This window comes from Gymnogyps californianus, chromosome 7 (assembly GCF_018139145.2).
Source record: "Gymnogyps californianus isolate 813 chromosome 7, ASM1813914v2, whole genome shotgun sequence".
Classification (NCBI taxonomy): Eukaryota; Metazoa; Chordata; class Aves; order Accipitriformes; family Cathartidae; genus Gymnogyps; species Gymnogyps californianus.
This window is the reverse complement of record NC_059477.1, coordinates 31,806,320-31,829,636: the sequence shown is the minus strand read 5'-3', so window position 1 is coordinate 31,829,636 and position 23,317 is coordinate 31,806,320. Positions and strand designations below refer to the sequence as shown.

Below are 23,317 nucleotides of genomic sequence, written 5' to 3'. Positions count from 1 at the left end.
CAACAACAGAAGCAGCATGGCAACCTCCCTGCCATTAAAGCTTGTTCTTTTTTTTTTTTTTTCCCCCAGCATTTCAGTGAAGCCTTGCATTATTCCAGGTCACACATAAAAATCTACCTATATCTATCTATTTGTACATTATGAAACATGATAACTAACTGTCACATAATTGTAAGAAACCCCAGTGTAACTGATGGTGGTACTATATGGTTGCTATTCTATTTTCTAAGTGTTTGGGGTTTGCTAGTTAATTCACCAACTTCAGGAGTATACACGGGTTCTCTCAAACACAAGTCTAGATCAAGGAGGTTCTATCCCAGCACAAAAACACTCAACCCATAAAGCCAGAAGAATAAACAAAATCCCTGGTCTTTTCTTGTTTAAGCTAATCAGACGGATTTATTATTTTCCTGTCACCAGTTGTTTATCTCAGGTTTGAGCTAAGTATTCATCCATTTCTAAAAGTATATAAAAAGAAGAACAATAGTCGAACAAGTACAAGTCACTCCATTTACTCACCAATCCATTTCCTTTCAACCTTTCCAGAGTTCAAACACAGGAAGCGTGCAAAAACCCTGGGTTAAGTGGCAGAACTTTTTGAATAATTACTAAAAAGAAACCCTATCCATATAGATCACTTTCAAGGGATAATTAAAAGGAAATCATAAATGAAAAAATGTTGAAGTATTTATAGCACTAGAGAGCGGGCCACAGGTGCCATAAAGATGATCTCCAGAAACAGAGTTTCCAGGTTACATTTTAATTAAGAAAACATTCACATATATGTCAATGTGAAACAAAACATTCCAAAATTTAGTATCATACATATTCCAAATCTAGTTTGCTAATATGCAATAGCATTATTATTATTACTATTTATTTAGCCTATCCCCTACTGCCTCACAAAGGCAAAACTGATTTTGGAAGTGAAGAGCTTGCATGATATGCAGAACACATACTCTATACATTACTTCCATTAACATACTTTCCAATGAAGCTTTTTTATGCTACCAGTTGAATTCTCCAAACTTGGTGTCCCTACATACATTTCACTGCATGGATATGACCCATTTTCCTCCTCTAGTCCTGTATTCTTTTGTGTCCTTCTTTTAAAAAAAAAGTTTAACCATCAAGTGAAAAATGTCCACAGGCATCTTACACTGCTTTATTTTCAAAAACAAAAAAAAGCCCCATCCAGACAGCTTCTTCTTTTGGAGAACAGCTTTACATTCCTGAGAGTGAATAACTGTTGGAACAAGACTGCCTCGAAATGTTCCAGGACTTGTCAGACATTGTAATCAGGGGACTTTCCCTGTGGTTGTCGCAGTCGAATTTGTAAGGTAGAAAATGCACCCACAGTCACATGAAAGAAGAGCTGCCACAGGTTGCGCAGTTCATACAGATACATGTTACACAGGCAAATTAACCCAAAAGTCAGGAAGGATTTGGCATTCCTCCAGCCTGTGTAGTATACAAACAGGTAACACTGTCAGGAAATAAAAAAGAAATCAGATTACCGCATGGAAAATAACTTCCACTGAAGAAACACAATCTGGTCATGGAGAAATTACAAACCCAAAACAAGTAAAAGTCTAAGTCAAACATGTAAGAACAGCATCAATTTAGCAGTCATGGAAGGGTGAAAAGTACCTGACATCAATACAACATTACATTTTGCTTCCATTAAACCCTCCTTGAGAACAATTCTCTCATAATAATTGATTACAACCTGCAATAGTAAGTGGCCCATGACAAAGGAAAGTGGATGTTCCTGGCAATCTCTGGTCAAAATACACTCTGTTCCACCCGAGCAATGGAGAAGGAACAAGAGCCAGTGTTAAGTCTTCTTCAGGCAAAGCAATGGGAAGGACAGGGAAAATACCAGGGCCCGGCAGCTGGGACTACTCAGCACGAGGCAATCCCCCAGATACCAACCCGGTGTCCTGCTAGGGTTAATGCAGAGGATCAACTCGTAGATGTGGAGAGGTCCACAAACACCCACTGCCCTGCTTCAGCTAGTGCAAGATGGATCACATTTGGAGAGAAATATACAACAACTCTACTGTAATTCCACCGCATTTTAAGGGTCAGTTTCTCCACACTGTGGTGTAACACGGAATGTCAGGACTGCCCACAGTTCCCTACTCTGCCTTCTTCCTACTGCAACTGGAAATCTGTTCAGGTCTTTCGCCTCAGTTTTCATCTCTAAAAGGACGTAGCTTTTACCTAGACATTATTTTTACTTCTGCTATTGTTCAAACTACTTCTTTGACTTCTACAAAAAAAATTGTTTGCCCCTCCTCTGGATTCTAGCCATTTCTGTCTGCTGAAGAAAGTTTTTGCTGTGCTTCAAGGTAGACGACAACATCACTTGGGCTTACTTTGTATTCCAAATCTGTTCCCAGTGGATATATAACCATGGTCACACAAATTTTTTAATAGCATCCATCATCAGATTATCTAAGTGTAATTTCTGTTCTTCGTGGGCATTTGCCACGTTTTATCAGTCAGAGAAACTCTACTTAAACTTTTTTCATTTTTCATGTTCCTCAAAAAAGGGCCAAAGCATTGTACATTTGCAACCGAACAATGCAATTCATTGAGGTTACTTTATATTTTGTTCGAAACTCAACCACTTTCTTATAAAGCATGCATTTCCACTGTAAGTGTGGCTGAGATTAACAAAACTACTTCTAATTTCTGGATATCTAAATATCTTCAGAGATGTGAGTACTGACAGTATCAGTAAGATTTGTATGTCCTTCCTCCAAAGCAAAGTAGAACTAGAGATGGAACTTTCAGAATCTAGATGGAATTCCTCTGAACCTGCTTGGCCATTTTGAGCAGAGCAAATGCAACCTACTTGTGCTGACAGTTTTACAAATCATATCTAAAAGAGCAATTAGTTGGTACCAGTATCTCAGCAGTAAGAATTCAGATAATTTCCTAGCGTCATCATCTCCGCTGACAACATATGAAGAAGTGTAACTGCTTCCAAGATTAAAATAACAGTCAGGATACGCTTCGTCAAAATGATTAATAAATATGAAGGGTTTAAAAAACAAAAATACTATGTAAGTTTAAAAACGTTACTGCAACATGATGTTGAATGACTGTGAATTTTACTGAAGATCTGTTTTAAATGATTTCTGAGGCTTATCTTTTCATTATTCTAGGTTTGAGATGCTAGAAGATTTGCCACTTACAAAATAGAGCACCAGTCAAAAGGCCAAAACACTGCGGTTTTAACACCTTACTATAACAAGTGCCGTTACGAAACTCCTGAGGGTTTTTTTTCTTCTATTAAAGGGAAGTGTTAGCACGGCAATTACTGAGCGTGCTTTTATGTAGAAGGCTCCTCTGTGCTACTTCAGAGAACTTTTTTTTTTTTTTTTTAATTTTTTAATAAATGTTATGAAATGACTGAAGGCTCAGCTCCTGACGCTTTGCACTTTGGGTACAACTGAGACAGTTGTTACTTTTGTACATTTTCTTCTTCAGAAGAGTCTAGAAACCATGGAGGAACACTAGACACGTCAGCAAGCCTAAAACATCATATTCCATCTAAGTCCTGTTTTTTGCCTGCACACCTAGATTACAACCATTTTCTTGGAAACCAGAAAGAGAAACACACTGCTATGTTGTTATTAACAGAACAAGACGATACAGCATTATGGACGCCTTGTGGGTGAATGACAATGAAATGTACTGTCATGCAACATATGGAATTAATCTCCCGAACTCTTAAGTGTGGCAAAAGAACATCAGAACATGCCAGAGAACTGACAGTCCTCTTAGTTCTGAAAACTGACCAATTACATATTGTAGGAATGACACCAGAGGGTGCAGAACAAGAGTCTCAACACATATATTTTGAATATTAAGAAAAAGCCTACATTCCAAGTGGCATGGATTCTTTCTTTAAAACAGCTCTATTCAAGTCAGACAAGTGGGGGAAAGACATATGTCCTTATGTCTCAATGCACAGACATGAATACTTTATAAAGAATAAGGTTTCTAATTTAGGAGAGGAGGGAAGAATGTGTATTTTTCACACAAAAAAAAGAATGGAGGAGCTCCACCTTATCTGATATGGAACAGACTGTTGGCATGGAAAATTAACAGCAACCTGAAGAATTACTTAAGGCAGAAGCTGATGAAAAGTCAACAAGTGGTGAAGAACATAAGTTGTACTGTGATATTTTGCTAGAAATAAGTTACAGAGAACGGAGATTACAGGTAACCTGGGTAAAAGGCTGACTGATGGAAAGGCTGATATAAAAGGAAAATCCTGAGAGATTATTTTATTTTATGGTCTGACACTGTACTAAACATTGGCGCACAGAAACAAGTAGAAACTGCATACTCCACAAGTGCAAGAGATTAAAAGTCAAAAGAATTATAATAACAGCAATTGAGCATGACAGACATTATAGTCATAGCTGAACATAACAGCAGTGTCACTGGATGACAAATGCCAATGGGCACTAGAATACCTTGATACAAATTATATAGGAAAGTCAAATTCAGATGCAGAAATGCAAAAACCTACAGACTTGAAATGCAATGTGAAATATCAGACAGGAGAAGGAAAACATAGTGGAAAGTGGCTGAAAGCTTTGAAAAGGAAGGAGATGCACAATAATGTACGAAGTGAGAAAAATTCTGGGGTGTGGTGCCTAGGTACTACTGTATTTACTTCAAATCTTCCCAAAGGAAAGAAGCAGTAAGGCATTTGTTCAGATGGTCAAAAAGTCACTGCTTGTGACTTCAGAGATAAATTGTGAGCTCCAGACAGAAAAGTATGCGAAATCTCTTAATCAACTAACTGGAGAAAAATGCCAGCAAACAGAAGCTCTTTCTATCAATATCTACTGTATGATAGTTTATGATTAATGAAATAAAACAGAGCAGAAATTATTTTTATAATCGCCCTATTCAAGTATCTGTGACATTTAAGAAAACATGATGACATTTATGCATGACTGGGTAATGTTTCTAAACTCTAGTGAATTATGCAAGCAGAAGAACACACCTGGTACAAACAGGCTGCTGTTCCAAGAAAAAATGCAATAACATAGCTGAAATCTTCACCTTCATTCTGTGAAAACAAAAACAAAAAGCCATGTTTTACAATGTTTCAGTGAAATACCAGATATTTACAGTATGAAAGTTATTAATTATTGTATGTTAAAATAGTCTCACATAAAGATTTATAATAATTTCTGTACTACGCTAAACCAAAAAAGTTCACACTAATCATTGCTTACTTATATGTCTGGGGAAAAAAACTACCATGATCTGGAATCTGACCAAAATGTTGATTCACAACAGACAACTAATGCTGAGATTTTCAAAAGCCTTAAAGGAAGTCCAGCTCTAACACTGGATACTTACCTTCTCCAGATGCCTTTGAAAATTCAAGTCTAAACACTGGTAACTACCTTTAATATCAACTTTGTAGAATTGGGCCTTCCTCCAGCTTCACAAAATGGAAACGAGATAAAAGGAAAAGACAGAACCTGGCCGCTAGGGTGTGGTAAAATTCTACATAGAGAATAACGCAGGCGGCTCTGTGCTCTTGGCAGTGAGAACTAACAAAAGGACATTAATTTATCAGAGAGAGATTATTGGAAAATTAAGTTTTCTTGAAGGAAAAGATGGAAAAATTTACTTGAAGTGATAGATCTTTCTACTACGTGTTTAAAAAACAAAACAAAAAAATTCCTTCTAATTTACTCAAACGGGTTGTTATAGTTTCTATAGAGCAGAGCAGAATAAATTTACATGCTCAGTGCTTATTCTAACTGCATTTCAAACAAACATCTGCAACAATCAAAAACTTTCCCAGGAAAACAACGGGTACTCATGCAAACGTTCTTCCTTGAAAGCAAGTATCATTTTGAAAAGAAGGTGGTCCATTCAGAACTACAACTTGTTTCTGCTCAGAGTATGTTCAGTGTGAAGCATTTCCATCTACAGTGTTCACTAGGAAAAAGTTTGTATGTCTGCACATAAAACTTACCTACATAATGCAGTGTAATGCAACACTCCTAAACCATAGGTAAATCTTTGCCTCGGTGCCACTGCATATTTGCTGGAGTATAGCTACAGATTGTAACAGAGTTTTGCTAACACCCAAATAAAAACACTGATTATAAAGGAAACACTAATTCAGAGAGAAGCTTTGAATGACTTCTCAGAAGAAGTTCCATTAATCACATTTTGGCTTATTTCTCCCTAAACCTTGTGAATTTTTCCATAATAAAGTAAATTAAGAGAAATTTTAATGGATTTTTAGTGTGCCTCATTTGTCAGAAATGACAAAATATCTTCCATCTGTACTGCCATCTATTACCTCCACGCGCAGTAACATACAGAATAAAATTAATTGGCTGCCCTATCATCACTTAAATAGGTTAACCTAACATTGGCATTCCTTTTTTAAAAATCAGCTGCAGAAAGGTAACAAAACAAGTTCTAGAAACATTACACTAAGTGGTAGAAATCTGTTGGGTACTATTTGTACTACAGTGTACTTCAAATTCATTCCTATTTATAAACTGAGAGAATTGTGCATAATGCAGAAAAATCTAATTAGGGATAAAGTAGAGATGTATGTTCACTATTTCATTCTTGGTTTTTCTTTAAAAAACAAACCAAAAACAACTCAAAAGGACCTAGCATGGAACACTTTCATTAACCCTGTTCATATATATATGAAAGTCCAGATACAAGTTTGAATAAAAAAGATTATCTATTAGCCAAGCAGAAGGATTCCCATTTTCTTTCAGAAAACTTCCACAGGGTTTTTAGCTTCTACCTCCATCAACACAACAGTACAGCCATTTAACGTTAAGTCTTTTTTCTGTGGTAACACACATGAACTTTCCGTGCGTGCTTGCAAGCACTACCAGCATATTCACCTGAATTGCTTGAAATCATTAACCACTGTTATTTTCATTGTAGCAATGAGAATACAACTAGCACAAGAAATGCAATAGAAAGAAACTGAAAGGCTGTAAGGAGGGTCAGAACAGAGAGTTCACGTAAACAAATAAATGTTTGTTGGGGAGGTTGTTTGGTGAAGGAGGTGTTGTTGTTGGGGGCGGGGGGGCGGTTAGAAGAAATCACTCGACAGTTTCCCTTACATTGATCCTTTCAGCACACAAAGAGAAACAAGCATCCTACTTAAGAAGGTTTATTAAAACCAAACAAACAAAAACTAAAAAAGTTTTCTAAAAAACAGTTTTACAGAACCGCTTTAAAGAGCCCTGCTCTGTGGACCTTTCCAAAAAATTGGCCAGATTTTCAAAGCTGTTCATCATTTGTCTCAAATGTTTTTAAATAACATCTATTAAAATTAAACGTCTCACATCCTGGCATAAATTTAGAAAACAGAACATTATGTTCATATACTCACTGCTACCAAGGTACCTAGGGAAGGAGTCAGCCACCCACCTTCTACTGCTTTTGAAACTCACAGCCTCAATGAATGATGCATCACGCTCAAGAAGGATGCACAGATCACAAACAATATAGGTTTCATAAACAGAGGTCTGACCTCATAGACAGTATTTCTGAAAATAAAACTGGCAAGACTTAGTTCATATAGCAAGCATCTTCTAAGGTGATAATATGATTGCTATGATGCATAACTCTTAAATTCATAAACATGTACAATACCTGGAGAAGACTTTCTATGGCATGAAAGCCACGAATTAAATTCAAAGCCCCACATAACAGACTAAGCACAAATGAGACAATCCCTGGCAGAGTCACAGGTTCCAGACGCTGATGAGGAGCTGCAAAGCAGAAGATCAAAAAAAGATATCAAAGGTCAAAGCAATGTCTTTAGAAATTTAGTAAAATAGTAATCTCATTTTTCAGTGACTTCTAGCTCAAGAAGAGATCACTGAAGCAAACCACAAAATGTCAATCTTTTTTTCTAAAAAGAAGAAACATTTTAAATATTTCAACACAAGGTTTAACAAAAAGTATACTTTCCTTCAATTCACATATATAATTGTCTTATTATATACAGCCTTTAACTCAACACATTCAGTTTATTCAGTATGGTACTGAAAGCTGCTCAGACATGCCAGGAAATCAATGGCAGATGATGCACTTGCTAGTGAAATTTGTCCACAATTAGTAGCCAGCTAATAAGTCACGTACTTAAGAGCTCCTCTTACAACCTCCACTTTTCTTTACCACTAATGCATTAGCAGAGCTATTGAGACTAATTTAGCTTGTTTGCTGAATGGAACACTATGAGGCAAAGCTATTACAGTCCCCTACCTTAAAAAATACAGCCAGTGAGTGCTACCAAAGACACAAATAAAAAGACAGTTCTGAAACTAAGCTAGTATCTATATTACAACCTTATACAGACCTTCCAGATAGTGCTTAGAAGTCTCTTACAAAACACATTAAAATGAAAACACACTTTCTTTCCATGCACACCCACTCTTTCAGGCTTATCTAGGGTCACAAGCACATAACAGTTGTGTATGTTCCTCATTACTGTCCCTTTCCATAATTAATAACAGAAAGCAAATATGAAAAAAAATGCAAAACTTAACAGTCTAGGCAACACTGGGAAAACAATAGGACTACTGAGCCATACTTAAAGCATTCTGTTCAAATCAACAAAGTGTAAAGATGTGAACAATGAGGTTAATGAACTGTAACATTAACAGAGAGAGGGGTGTCAATCCCGGTTGTTTGCATTGCACAGATCCACGAAAAAGGCTTTCCAAACAGTTTATGAAGTTACAGAAAAAAGACAAAAATGACAAAAGCTATTTCACATTGATAAGCAGACAGGGCTGTCTAATTATGAGCGTGTGATAACTTAAAACACAAAATTAGTTCAGTTAATTCATTTGTGCTGAATTTAATAGTGTAATCAGTTGGGGTTTTTTAAACAAAAGCATAACCCATTTTAACTTTCAGAGCTTATTGCTTTTTTAACTGTAGTGCATATTAGAGGAATACTACCATCAATCACTCAGTTAAGGTTAGATATGCTATTTGCATACCAAACCATTCTTCTTCAGTGACTCATAACTCGTTTTTTTGTTTTGTTTTAAACCATCTCATCTAAAGAGTGGCAAAAAGCTGAAGGTGTATGTGACTGTTTTTAGCCAAAAGTAACTGCATTTCATTAACTGGTGGCTAAAATTAGTTCACTGCTCTCCATGCACAGCTCTCCAGACAATCTCATTTTTCCCATGTATCAAGGTAACTGTAAAACATCATGTGTTAAAACAGTATTTAAAACACCTCTTTGAGAACCATGGAGGGAAAAGTAGAGAGTCTTGTCAGCTAAATCAAGACAGTCTATGCAGGATCATAAAACACTAACTTTTCTCTCTTATTAAAATACGAAAACAAATCCAAAAACTTTAAAGGACACTGCATACCACTACTGATGTCATTAAGCTCTCCAGGGCTTAATACATTTTATTGTTACAATCAAAGCAACAAGAGTCATTTAAATGACACAAAAAAATAAAGGCAAAACCAGGAGAATGAAGGAGGAGTGTCAGAGGAGGCAGGGTAAAGGACAGCTGACCTTGAGTCAGTACATCCATAAATCTTAGAAATATGGTAACTGTCATATCAAAAACTCTCTAACACAAGCCAAGGATCAAATAAAGCACAAATTCTGAATTAAAATGACATTTAAATAAAAATTTAGGAAATTTACACAATGTGAGAAACTGCACTACTTGTAAGGACGTTTATTTAAAAATAAAATGTAAAAAAAAAACCCATCGAGTACACCATCAGGCAGAAAGTAACTTTGATTTGACAACTGTTCCTTCATTGAAAAAAAGCTCAGAAAATAGTAAATTTATCCTAACCTAAAACATCACACATCAGCATGCTGCCACCCTATTTCTAATGCCTGCCAACACCTACATTCACCTTTGAAGCAAAACTCTATCCATAATCTGCACACTTTATGCTTCACACATTAATAATTACCCCTAATCCTCACTACACAGCACAACTTTCGCTAAAGGAAAAGGGCTGCTATTTTCAATTCCTTTAACAATGTAAGAGGCCTAGACACTAGACCTTGGATACATATCCAATTACATGCGTAAGCAAGTAACAGACAATGCTTCACCAGCATAGCCAAAACTAACACATCGAATACTGCTATTCTCTGTAACAAAACAAGATTTGCGTCTACCTAACTTCCTACCTCTGCATGCTATCCAACTTGATTTAACATACTTAATTCACTTACAGCAAGTCATATTTCCTAACAGGACAGCATATTCAGGAAATTACACTAGGCAAACCATATCTTTTTGTGAGAATCTGTCCTTACAGCAAAGAAGAAACTTTGAAGTCTAGCCAACTGAGTGGGTAGCAAACATCCAGAGAAAGTTCTTTTCAAGGGTGGAGAGAAGTGATGAATGTAAAGAATTACAAAACTACTAGCAGACTTGCTAAAAAAGACACTGTTATTCAACAGCATGTAAAATTTGAAGAGCTGAAGAAGGAGCAAAGTGCAAATGTCTCATACAGCCCTTTGATGGTGAGTTTCTACAGCAATTCAAGGAAGGAAGTGAATAACTGAACAGAGAGATCTATGGAATTCAGAGGAAGAAGAAAGTTAAAAGTAACTGAAAGAGGGAAAAAAACAGAAGAAAGTTGACATGGAAAGAAAAGAGGACAACAGAACTGCTTCTGTAAGACAAGTTGTGGAGAGGTAGGTGAAAAAAAATTGGAAGATCATCTGCCAATTATTGTTTAATTTTACTTTACAGTAAAAAGGGAAATGGTCCTTACGCATTTAATTTAGGCCCATATGACCTTCCAACACTTTTACTCAGAAAAGTGATAAAAACCTCATCTCCCACTAAGTGGACAACTTTAAAAATACAGCCAATTTTGACACAGGCCAAATTCTCTCATGCTTATTGTTTCTTCTTTTTCCAGTTGCAGGAAGTTTGAATCTAGACAATTTTCAGAGTTAACCAGCTGCCACTTCTGCCACCATAACCTTTTCCACAAGCCAGGATTACACTAGAACATTAAGAGGTAACAACAATGTAAGCATCAAAAGTGGCAAAAGAATGGTATCATAGCATTATATACCTGTAAAAACAGCCCACACATATAAGCAGATGATTAAAGGTAAGTACAGTGCTGCTTAAAAGATTCCACTCTTCTAAACAATTTAAACATCTTCACACTTTTCCTTTATTAAATTTCCATAATCTATCTCTAATACTGTTAAATTGCAAATACAGAGATTGTAAGCTATTTCTACACTGTCTCATAGCACCTGGAATTCTCAGGATGAGGGCCCCAACAGTAAAAACAGGGCACCCTAGTGATTTTTTTTCTTTTTCATCTTCAGCAGAAAGCAGTTTTCAATCCTCTAGGGGAACCCTTATGAGTAAGTAAAGTAATTAGGATAATACACTGGCAAAGAGATCCTATTTATATATATATATAAACTGCACAAAATTAAGCTGATCTCTTATATTACAGAACTGTAGGAAGTGCTTAGATTTACAATTGCAATTTTCACCCTGACCCTGTAAAGTGAACGGCATTGGTGTATGTCTGCCCAGGACAACTAGCCTTATGTCTATAAGAGGTACTTTTGGAAAAAAAGGGGAAGATGCTAACTAATTAAAATCAACACTTCCTTTTATTGTATTTATGATTTTGCTTCACTGAACTTGGAAGACTGAAAACAGATGATGTCAGTTTCATGTGTGGAGTCCGTGTATTGCTGCAAGAACTTCACGAGTTTTAAGTTTTCTTTCCTGCTGGGAAACATCTAAAGGTGGGAATCAAACTGATTCAGAACATTCACGTAACAGCACAAACCTTTAACCCAGTTCAACCACACAATTCCATATTTACCTCCTACATGAAATAAATTAAAGTTTTAAAAAATTAATGACCACTTAAATGAATGTGGCAAGTATATACAAAATTGCTATTATTAACATTGTACACAAGGCACTTATTTTAGAGAGTACATCTTTTAGCCAGCACAGCTCTTTGGATTTTCACCATCACAGATGCTTCCTAAAGTGATGCTTTTCCCTCCAGCTGCTCTAACTCCTGACACTACACTCTTAGCTTATGTCATCATTGGGTCTTAATGGGCAGAAATAATAAAAATTTTCATAAATCTTAAAAGGTCAGAAAAATAAAGATCATTTTGTTAAGTGCTCATCTTCATTTGCTTATTTTCATGCACATTTTTTTTTTTCCTTCAATAAAGCAGTCCATTGAACAGTCTCATTTCTCCCTCTGAGTGCCTTGGGAAGACATGCACTTTGAGCAGAGGACAAAACAGACATCTAAGCTAAAATACATGTAAGGTCATGGCAGCTTTATGCTTTAAGAATATCACGGTGAAAAAGCTTTTTTTAAAGAAAAAATATCAAAGATTAATTCTACTACCCTGTCTCATTTAAGGATACAAAAACAGAAGTCTGAAACTTACCTGCAGATATCTTACCAGTACCCTTATATTCTGCCACAGATAAATGTGCAAACCCATTAGCTGAACCAAGTTCTGACAAAGAAATTTGATAAGGTGGTCTCAGTTTGATTTCTGTCTGCATGTCAGCAAGATTCATCTTTGTTGACAAAGAACGTGTGTTGTTATATCTCTGTTTGGTCCTCTGAATGAAATTATCTGTGTAAAATGTAAAATAAAAAGGTATATCCTTATGGACTTTTCTTAATTAAATAATCCAAGATCACGCAGCTTTATGTACTACATACTTCACAAATTGAAATATATTGTTTGAAATGCTTGTATTTATCTTGGATTTTTTTAATACTGTTTCTGTTTTGTGACTAATAGATGGGCTATTTAATTCTGCAGTAAAAAAAATTTAAGCTCTAGAAATCTAATTACTTAATAACTGTGAATAAACTAATGACTTTTCACTGCATGAGACTGAATGTGTTGCTAATACAACAGATTTACTGCACTTATGCTAGCTTTTCCCTTAGTTTAGTAAATATCCTTATCAAAAAATTAACTCCTCCATTCAAGCATAAACTTACCTGAGTATGAAATGTGCTTGCAAAATATTCAGGTGGAGAAAATTAATACCATATTATACAGATATAAAGACTGTAATAGACCTACATTCTAACTTAACAGCTAGTAGAACAAAGAAGGCTTTGGGGAAAAAAAAACAGTGTTCACAGAAACCTTCATAAGGAAGACAACGTTATACAGAAATTGTTAAAAATTGCCTGACTGAATTATAGACAGGAATTAACCAACTGGAATATCTTCCCTCATATTTCTAAAACTGAAGTTCTTTTTGCTCTAATGCATTTTATAAGAATATTTAAAATAACTGCCTAACATATAGTATTAAAGCGACAGATCTTAATGGCATCTGGAACAGCTGTTATCTAGTATATATGAGATTAGTTGTATTTGGAGCTTGCATGACAGAAGATTAAATGCTTCACTATATCACAAGACAAATAAAAATCTCTCCCTTTCATGTACTGAACAAAAATTACAGCACAGCTAAGAGCAAACGTGAAATTGCAATCTTTTTCTTGAGAAATTTATGAAGCTCAGTGCCTTTACAGGTTAAGTATTTCAACAGGTATGAAGTCAAACAACTCTTAGTATTATTAACTAGGAGAAGATGAACTCCAGATTTGGTCACACAAGGCTTAAAGCAAAACCCAGTGGAATGAACAGAAAGATTATAAACAAGTTTGGATAAAACTCTAGTAGCCTTATTTAATGCCCACAGAAGTATTTCTTTATTGACTCTAAACGGGAGTTAAATCAGATTCTAAATCCACCTGAAATACAGCTATAAACTGCCTTGGACATTTCTGTTTTGTGTGCATTAAGTTGCACATCTATTTAAATACTGATTTGTCTTAGTGTGAGAATCAAGGAAAAAAAAAGTCAGATCCTTACCAAACTCTATAAAACAGTACGGTCTGACAGCAGTATTTGTCTTCATCATATTGTAGGTAGTGATGAACTCTTTCTGAAGCTCATCCAGGAAGCAGAAAGCCAGGACACTGGGATAATTTTCAGTGCATAACATCATATAGCTTACTCCCAGAGAACTTATGAAGCTATAATTGAGACAATAAATTCAAAATTTCAAATTTAAATACAGGTAATTCGCTGCTTCACTAGTCTGATCTCATATTCTATAACCAGAAAAGCAAAAACTGCTCTGGGGTAGCAAAGGAATTAATGTTTACTGAAAAGTCCAACACTATTCCAGAAGAAAAACAATGTACTTTTAGGCAACGTTTTACTTTAACACCACATTGTACAATCATATGAGAAGCTGTGTTATACATATATATGTATGCACATATATATGTGTGTGTATACCTATGTACAGACTGTCACGCATACATGGAACAGAAAATAACATAAAGCTTTTGGGATACAGAAACACAGCAAGTTTGTCCCATAATAGCTTTTCATTCATCTCAAATGTAGAATATGTGATCTGGTGCATCCCAAAAATGCAAAAACTTATCTTCAGATTGGGAGGGGAGAGCAGTTCGTTCTTTCTAAAATATGTGAGGAAATAAAACTGTTCCGTAGAATATAGGATTCATCATTCTCCAAAGATAGTTGCAAGGATGACCAGAGATGGCAAACATGAAATTAGACACGGACAGTTTTCAACATACATATCCCTATTGTATTTAGGCAATTCATTAAATAGAGTTCACATTTTCATGACACATTCAAATTTCTTCAAAATCTTGATGGATAACTTACACTATTAAAAATAATCAAAGACAAAAGTAATAAAAAACATCCTGACTAAGCCTTCTGTCTCATTGTTAAAAGTTTCTTTTAAGCTGATGGGTTTATAAGCCAACTACAGCTGAGGTTTAAAAAAAAACATCAACTGGAAAAATTTAGTCCATGCTGGGCCTAATCCTGAGAAATGCTGGAAACTCACATATACCAATGGGAGATGGAGAAGGCTGAGCACCTTCTAGGATCATTCAGGTGGCATACTTTCCACCACTGTAACTTCTACATGTTTGCTAGGGGTTAGGATGAAATTACTCACCTCATTCACAATAGCATATGTAAATTAGAATCAGAATTTAGCTCAGCTAAAGTGCACCCGAATTACCAACTACACACAGGTGTACGTAGTTACCAATACTAAGGAGAAAGGTCACATATAAAGCAAAATTCTGAGTAAACAATAGATTCAAAGAATTATTTCATGATATCCAAATTTCACGCTGCAAACGGGAAAAAAGAGCATCTTCTGAATTATTACTTAATCAGTGTTGTCATGCAGGTACACTATCAAATTGACTAGCTCAAAAAATTTAGGAATAGTTATTAAAAAAAGTCAAAACACAAAAGTGTGAAGAGAAAACAAAAAGCGTTGTTGTGAAAGTGCTGGATGGAGCAGTAGCATAGGTGGGCTCCATTCAACCACTCAAGACTTTACTACACACTGCCTTCACACTAGAAAAACCATTCCAACCCTTCCCACTCCTCCACTCCCCGTGTGCCACATGAAATAATTATTGAGTTATGCTTGGGTTTTAGGGTGTTTTCTCTGAAGTCAACAGAAATCCTGAAGGTACAATAAAAGGGCCTAATTCCATAACATCCTAACCACAAGCTTTCAGAGATACTGAGTTGTGAAAGTATTTGGGTACTTTTTAAAATTTGTGTAGACTGAAAAGAGAAAACAGATGAATACTAGTTGAACTAGCATGACGAAGAACAAGTCTGGTCATTTTCATGTAAGAAACAACCTTGAAATTTAAAGAAGTATTTCTAGTAAGTCAAGCACGTTGATATTTATAAAAATACTGTCTATTTCAAACTAGAACTTCCACCAAAGTTTGAGTAGGTTTCAAATCTTTCTACAATTTCTCAATTTTAAATTTCTGATACATGAATACTGCCAAGAATTAATCTTAGTTTGAATAACCATTTCTAATGTGAACTGTTAACTTTTTAACATACAGACAGACACAACCCAGGATGTCGCAAATATATAAAAGAGAAGTCTTACTTTATATTATACTGCCCAGTTTTCAGAGTACATCTATCAGGAAGCTGAGAAAGTTTCTTTGAGAGCATTTTAAAATATTTTCTACATTCTTGCATTCCCGTGCTCTGGTCATAATCAGTAGATGCAGACAGTGGGAGGCCATCCCTCACACGGACCACAGAGGCAGATAAAATCATAGACATTGCCAATAGCGTTAACGACAACCTATAACAAAACACAAATCAGTAGGAATCAGAATTAAGGTAAAAGCAAACACAACGGAGTCAACTGTGATCAATCAAACTACCCAAGCTGTATACTGGGCTCAGGCTTAAAATGGGGCACAGGGAGGATTTTCAACTATAACTCAGATGAGAGTCCTAACTGAATAGGACCTATTAGTCTACACGAACCACAAAGCAGCAGCACATCTGACATCAATGTCACGTTTTCAAATATTTTTATCTGAACTGCCATAAATCCCCACCTAGAGATACCTGTGGAGACTGAAACACTGTTACTTAGCCTTAGTACTACTGTAGCACTTGCAGCCTTCAAGCTGTGAGTCTTCTCATTTAGTGAGACAACAATTACAGTCTAAACAAACAAGAACAATAGCTGGAGAGGAAAAACATGTACTGTAAAGATATGCCAGATGGAAAAGTGATCCAGGTCTTGATCAAGCAATAATATTAATGTGCTTTCATGAAACTGTGTTACTGAGTACATGCTTAAATATCTTGACAGAGACTTACACAACTCATGTACTATCAAATAGGAAATCAAGGATCAGGACAGCAAGGAATGTAATTCAGCTCTCCCAGCTCACAACGGAATTTCTTAAACATGAAACATCTTTTTTCTTATCTGGGTTTCCATTTTCTTTAAATCTGCAAAACATGTCTATCAGTATTACACAAATACTGAGCAGGTTGAAATGGTGCTTGCAAGGCCTACATGCTTTTACAGTATTTAATTTTCAATGCATAATAATTAAAGCTTTGTGGAATACAGTCACTTTAAAAAGTTGTGTATTTAAACATTTCTTGATCAGAAGGAGAAAATTTATAGCAGGCATTTAACAGTATAAACACATAGCCTGCAGACAGTCTTTCAAGACTGAAGACACATTTTTATAACCTTCAAGTTCTTCAAACCTTACATTAAATAAAAACATCCAAAAGTTTAGCAAGACAAGCATTAAAAGAAGGATTACTTATCTGCTAAGTATCAGTACACAAATTTGTCCTCTTACAAGTGGGCGAACTGCTAGAATTTATATGAAGTCAAAAGCAAACACTTCCTCAACTCCTAACACTACTCTGCAGACTCCTACCATATACTACACCTATCACTTAAGAGATTATGAAAAAAATAGATTTTTGCCTCCCTCAGATGATGCTACTCAAGTTCCATACAGTCACAAACTACAAAAGAAAACGGATTTCTGAATACAGCTGAAATATGCTTTCGTGTGCAATGCTGACGTGTTTACAGCACCTTTCAAACTATGACATTAAGGGTGCTTTACAAGCCTTAGCAACTGAAGGACTGTATTCTGAAAAGTTAGGAATCCAAATTTTCCCAAAATAGCACTGCCTCTTCATAAGAGAGAGGAAGTAGCTATTTTTTCCCCTGAACTCTCAACTCTCCTATTTCTCACTACCCAAAGGTAATATATACATCAGGTTACTTACTGAATAATAATCAATATTCAGGTTTTTCAAGGGTATGTACTCCTCAGAGAGAAAGAGGCATATAATAATGAAAACACTGAAAATGTGTTGTAATTTTCAATTCAAGAAATTCAACTTCATCAGCAGTCAAACTTCAACCTGCTTTGAGATGCATCACATTAGCTAAACAAATCCCAAATTAATACCCTCATATTTTACTTGTATAGCATATCAGACTTTCATCAAAGTCATAACGGCAGCGGAAGCCACTGTTGCCTGTAGTCTGCTGAATACCTTTGGGCTTTTATCAGGTACGCTTGTTATTTCAGCACTTCACTACAGAATTCCCTATTGTACAAAGTGCTTTGATCAGCTGGACACAAAAACAGAAAACAAAACAGCTTTAGGACTTGCTCTAGATCAGCTTGCTGGAGTGAAGCATTCTAGAAATTAAACCTGTGGTTCTAGAAACTTTTACTTATCTCTATTTGAGTTCATGCACATGCCCCCGGCAGGACAATTCACATGGAACGCACACAGCACCTGTTTTCTTAACTATGCTGCTAACCATATTACCACAGCAGCCGCTCAAGAGCATGACAAAATCGCAGAGGAGCTTTAAATTGCAATGGTTCTCCGACAATAACCACCTCTACCACTTGGAACTCAGTCCTGAAAGGAACTTCCAGAAGCTGTATCAATATAAACAAAAGAAAAAAACAAATTATGTGATAGCAAAGTTTAAAATCCCCCTCATTAACTTACTTGCACAAAATGTAATTTCATGGATCTGCATTTCCTCTGATGAAGCAAGTAACTTCATTAGCACCTAACTTGAGGAAAGGAACATAGCTCCATGTCCTGTTTTAGGAAAAGGTAGTGAATAGGACAGCACTGCAGGAGAAACTCAGAATCCTGTAGCCAGCTCTCAGAAGGAAAAATATCGTTCTGTTCACTTTTTAAATGATCTTGACGGTTAAAGTTCATGTTGAGCTATGTGATAAGAACAAACAGAAACAGTTAATAAATGTATTTACTGGCTAACAATATTTTTCAGCTCTTTTTGTGAGGGCATGCTTATTGGAAAGGCCTAAACACACCCCAGGTAGATTACTCAAGAGGTACTCAAGTAAAAAGCAAATTAGAATAACAGAAATATTAAAATGTTTCTACGTTCTTTAAGTGAAGCTGGGGAAGTCCCATCACTGCAGCCATTTAAAATGGGAAAATATGTTATCCATCTGCACAGTACATGAGTAACTCAGGGTAACGCAACCTTTGACTCTGAATCCCATCATTCACCTCATACACTAAGTTTAATTATCTATAATCTCCTCTGATCAGAAACTTGAGCACTTCAGGAACATAATACAACACAACCACAGCTGTATTTCCAAAGCATTAAGATTTTCAACATTCCATCTAACAATAGTTACTTTACTCCTACAACTAAGGACAAAGAATATAAGTATCACTAACAACAGCATGTATGCATGGACAACAGACAAAACAAAGGATAAAGACCCCTTTAGAGGTATTCTTTCAATTTTTATGTCTATTCTATATGTAAACAAATATTTGTATAAATCTAGAACAAAACCAGTTACTTTCTTCAAGACTCCTACTTATGTTTAGAGAAATTAGGCTCTCTAACAGAAGATAAGCCTCCATTAAAACCTGCCAGTTCTCTTAATGTACTATGAAATCACACAAGGTAAAAACTGTGTTTAGATGAACAGTCTGAAGATCACCAGTCAGCCAGGTTTTGTTACCACCATCTTAAAAACCCACCCAGTGAAAATATGTACTTCTTCCTCAGCTTCCTAACAGCGGAATCAGAAAGCTATCCAAAACATGAAGCTAATAAAAGAAAATCACTTTGGTTGCAAGACCACACATATGTAAAAGATGTGTAATACACATACTGTAATGGAACATTCAGCCTTACTTGAAAATGTATTAATATAGAAAAAAAGTTTACTAAATCTTCAAAATGAAAGAGCTACTTTATTCAGCTCTCAGAACAATAAGTCTCTACAGAAAGAGAGCCAAGCGGTAAACCTGATACAGACTTATATAGGTAGAGATTGAAGAAAGAACATTAAAGATATGGTAGTGGTTTTAGAACTACCTTTTAATATCTTTTTTTTAACATCTATTCAAAACTGCACAAAGTAATTCACCATACCATTACAAATTTCACAGGTTTTCCTCCAAAAATTCTGTATCCATCAAACACCTGAAGATGACAAAAGACTGCACTTCCACTACAAATGGTCTATAAATCCATTACAGGTGCAAAGATATGAAGAGGGATTGGGTTCGCTATCTCATTCTATGACAGAACTGAGGAGTATCAAATCCAGCCAGCAGGTGTTAGGTTCACGGGTACCATAGATGGTTCTTCATAAAACATGCAGTTAGCCAGTGGAACCGCTTGTCACAGGATGCTGTCGATGCTAAAATGTTATGTGAATTCAAGAGGCAACTGGAAAAGTTCATAGAAAAACTACAAGGGTTATTAAAACACTACCCTTTACTCAGCAAGATTCTGACCCCCAAACAATCACCAACAGGGAGAATATACCAAGGAAGTATCACTCCATACTTGCACTATTCTTACGTTTAGCTGTGTGCACCTACTTCTGGCCCATCTTTATTGATTTCCCCTTACATCGACACTTCACAGCCCTCCCTGCAAATGAGGACTGGAAGAACTCATGGAAAAGAGGAACGTGGAGAAAGCCGGCCACAGACAGATAAGAGCCAACTGAAACGATCATTCCTCTGTTACTCCACCCTCCCTAAAGCTGTCCAATTTATCATACACATGTCAACATCCACTGCTTTCACAAATCGGAATTATCACATGTGGCTTCAGTTTCATTTCCTCCCATGAGCGGGAAATCTCAGATGATGGAAACAAGAGCCTCTTTTACTGTACTTTTTTTTTAAGACATATTCAATTATCATCTGGGGTTTTTTTGTGTTATGATGGTACTTGATCCTGAGGCAGCATCTAGAAAAGTCCTAGAAAGTGGTATACGTTCCAGCCTTTTGTAACGAATTGGTCTTCCAACTTGTGATCTGACAGTAATTGTTTTATACTTATCTGACATCTTCTCATAACTTTTTTTACAAGTAAGTGTTTGAAAGTGACCTGTGAATATGGTTTGCTCAGGATACTTCAATTTTTTAAAAACAGTCTAGCTTCACAAAAATTGAAAGAGATTCTTAGTAGACCTAGTGTAATGGCAAGCATACCCTCCTGTACCTGCTGGCCTTCAGCACCAACTTAATCAAGGCATTTCTTGCCAGGATGTCTGCCTCTCATGATAACCTTCCATAAAATATAAAATTGGGAAGTGGTTGCAAGCTGCACACCTGCTTGATGCAGAATGAAGATACAGTTTCTGTGCTTACTTCAAGTGTACATAATAGTGTTGGACAATTTATTGTCCCCACTTTTGAGGGCTGTGACAGCTGCATGATGCAGGCAAGAGTCTTAATTTTTCCACTCTACAGCATACTTCAGAAATCCGTATTACAAACTAAAAGACTATTGAAGGACACAACAAATAAAGCCACTTTGACATCATCACGTATGATCAGACAAGGAAATAATCCTAAACCACTAGCCCATATAATCCTTCCCATAAAGCAGAGGAAAACCAGACCTTGGAAACAGAATCAAGATTCTGAAAAACTACGGGAACGGAACAAGCTGCATCCCAACGTTTGGGAACTTGACTCTTCCATCTATCACCTACTTACATGGCGGCTTCGACACGATCATTTGCACTATTTGCAATGGCAGCCAGAGCAGGAAGAGGTAATGTGGTTACTGACTTAAACGGGTTCACACCGCTTTAGATTGAAAAACTTTATACAAAACCGTTGATGCCTACACAGACACCCAGCAGAACGACAGATCCCTGCTACAACAGGCTTCAGCTACGAAATGACATTTACGAAGAGGCCGGAGCTGCCACCGACGGCCCGCTGCACCCCGCGCTCGCTGCCAGGAGCAAACCCCGAGTGACAAAGCCGGAGGCAGCCGGTGCCGGGGGAAGCGCCGGCACCCCTCTCTCATCCCGGCTGATGAGCAAACGCAGACGACCCTTTGGCTCCAGCGGCCGGGCTGCCACCCTCTAGCGCACGGCAGCCCCCGGCAGGGCGGCGGCGCGGAAGGCGGAGAAACCGGTGACAAGTCGCTTCGCTTCGCAGGATCAGACCCGCGCCCACCCCGGGAGCCCTGAGGTGCCCCGACTGCCCCCCGCCCCGGGCCTGGAGCCGAAAGGGGAAGGCAGGCGGCAACCCAGACCCCGGCCCGGGGAAATCGGGCACACGCAGGGCCCTGCGGCGGCACCTTCCAGCACCGCCCCGTCCCTCGCCCTCCCTCACGCCGGCAGGCCCCGGGCGGCGGGCAGGCCGCGTCGCCTGGCAACGGCACCGCGGCGGAGGGGCTCGAGCTACCTGGCTCACCGGAGCGGAGCGGCGGCGGCACCGGCGCGCGGCCACGGCGGCCTCCCGCCAGGCATTGTGGGTACTGTCCACGTCTGCCCCGCGCCCTCCCCCCACCCCCCGGCGGGGGGAGGGCCCCTCACGTGACGCGGACGCGGATGCGCCATTGCTCCGCGGACGGCGCGGGGCGGGGGCTGAGGCGTCGCCATGGCGACACAGCGGGGCCGGGCCTGGCCTGAGGGGGCTCCGCGCCGGTACCGCGCCCCCGGGGGGGGCTCTTAGGCGCAGCCGGCGGGGGCCCTCCAGGCTGCGGGGCCGCCCCGGTGCTGCGCCTGAGGCGCTGTTTCCTCAGGCGCCGGCGCCCTGTGGAGAAGGGGGTGCCTCCCCCACCCCGCGGTGGGTCCCGTTCCTTTATGCTGGTGTGGCTTGGTGCAGGCCTTCCCCTGCCGCTCCGAACAGGGCTGCCCAGTTAACCTCCAGCACCTCTTTGAACTTCGGCCCTGCAGCCTGAGACGTCGGCTGGCGTGCTGGGTTGCCCGGGGGGGTCGGGTTGGGTTTGTGGCCGTTGGTCAAACGGGTTGAAGTGCCCTGACACCGCTCGTGTTGCAGGAAGCCCCCAGTGTCGGGGCGGGGAGGCAGCCTCGCTATTGCTAGTTTTGTGCTTCACACATCTTTGGCTAATTCTTAATTAGCCTCATTTTGAAAAGAAATAAGGTTTGGTAATTGTGCTCTTTGGGTTCTCCTGTGTAATAACTTTCAACTATGGTTGGCCTGTTTCCACCAGGTTTAATGGACGCATACAGAACTTGGCATAAGCTTGACGCTGTATAAATAACAAGATACGTGTTAGGTGTTTTCTGATGGGGCAGCAGATGTGACTGCTGATGGGGAGGATGTACGATGGTGACGTAGTTGTCACCAGAAAAAGTGCACTGGGATGATGCCAGCTGCTAGACTAATTTCACTCATTTCCAGACAAATCAACTGGGCATGGTTCGACAACAAATGACAATACAAAAATGAAAGTTTGCAAATCTCATTACTAATGCCAAAGCGAGGTTCCTATTTTAAAACTACTTTCTTTACCGATACAAGAACAATTTTCTCCCTGTATTGCTCTTCAGCTTTACTGTTTTCCTA

General features: G+C 38.1%; 1 protein-coding gene across 2 annotated transcripts; it reads right to left on the bottom strand.

Moving 5' to 3' along the window:
- Positions 1-457: 457 nt before the first annotated feature.
- Positions 458-22,247, bottom strand: SEC22A (SEC22 homolog A, vesicle trafficking protein). Of its 2 annotated transcripts, XM_050899527.1 has the most exons (8): positions 22,190-22,247; positions 18,479-18,706; positions 16,059-16,262; positions 13,955-14,118; positions 12,494-12,688; positions 7,687-7,805; positions 5,036-5,101; positions 458-1,486 (listed from the first exon to the last, which is right to left on the bottom strand). In XM_050899527.1, exons 3-8 carry the CDS (start codon positions 16,238-16,240, stop codon positions 1,286-1,288), a joined length of 927 nt encoding a protein of 308 aa, XP_050755484.1. In that variant the 5' UTR covers positions 16,241-16,262; positions 18,479-18,706; positions 22,190-22,247; the 3' UTR covers positions 458-1,285. The 2 variants fall into 2 exon arrangements, with proteins under 2 accessions (XP_050755484.1, XP_050755486.1); XM_050899529.1 differs by lacking the exons at positions 18,479-18,706; positions 22,190-22,247 and adding an exon at positions 16,793-16,805.
- Between the last annotated feature and the right edge of the window lie 1,070 nt (positions 22,248-23,317).

What these genes read in the sequence shown, in the direction of transcription:
- SEC22A (XM_050899527.1), bottom strand. Translation starts at nt 16,240, where the DNA reads ATGTCTATGATTTTATCTGCCTCTGTGGTCCGTGTGAGGGATGGCCTC. An exon ending in ACTGGGCAGTATAATATAAA is followed by an intron (nt 14,119 to 16,058) that starts GTAAGACTTCTC and finishes TCTCAATTATAG; the next exon opens with CTTCATAAGTTCTCTGGGAG. An exon ending in TACTGGTAAGATATCTGCAG is followed by an intron (nt 7,806 to 12,493) that starts GTAAGTTTCAGA and finishes TCTGCTTTGCAG; the next exon opens with CTCCTCATCAGCGTCTGGAA.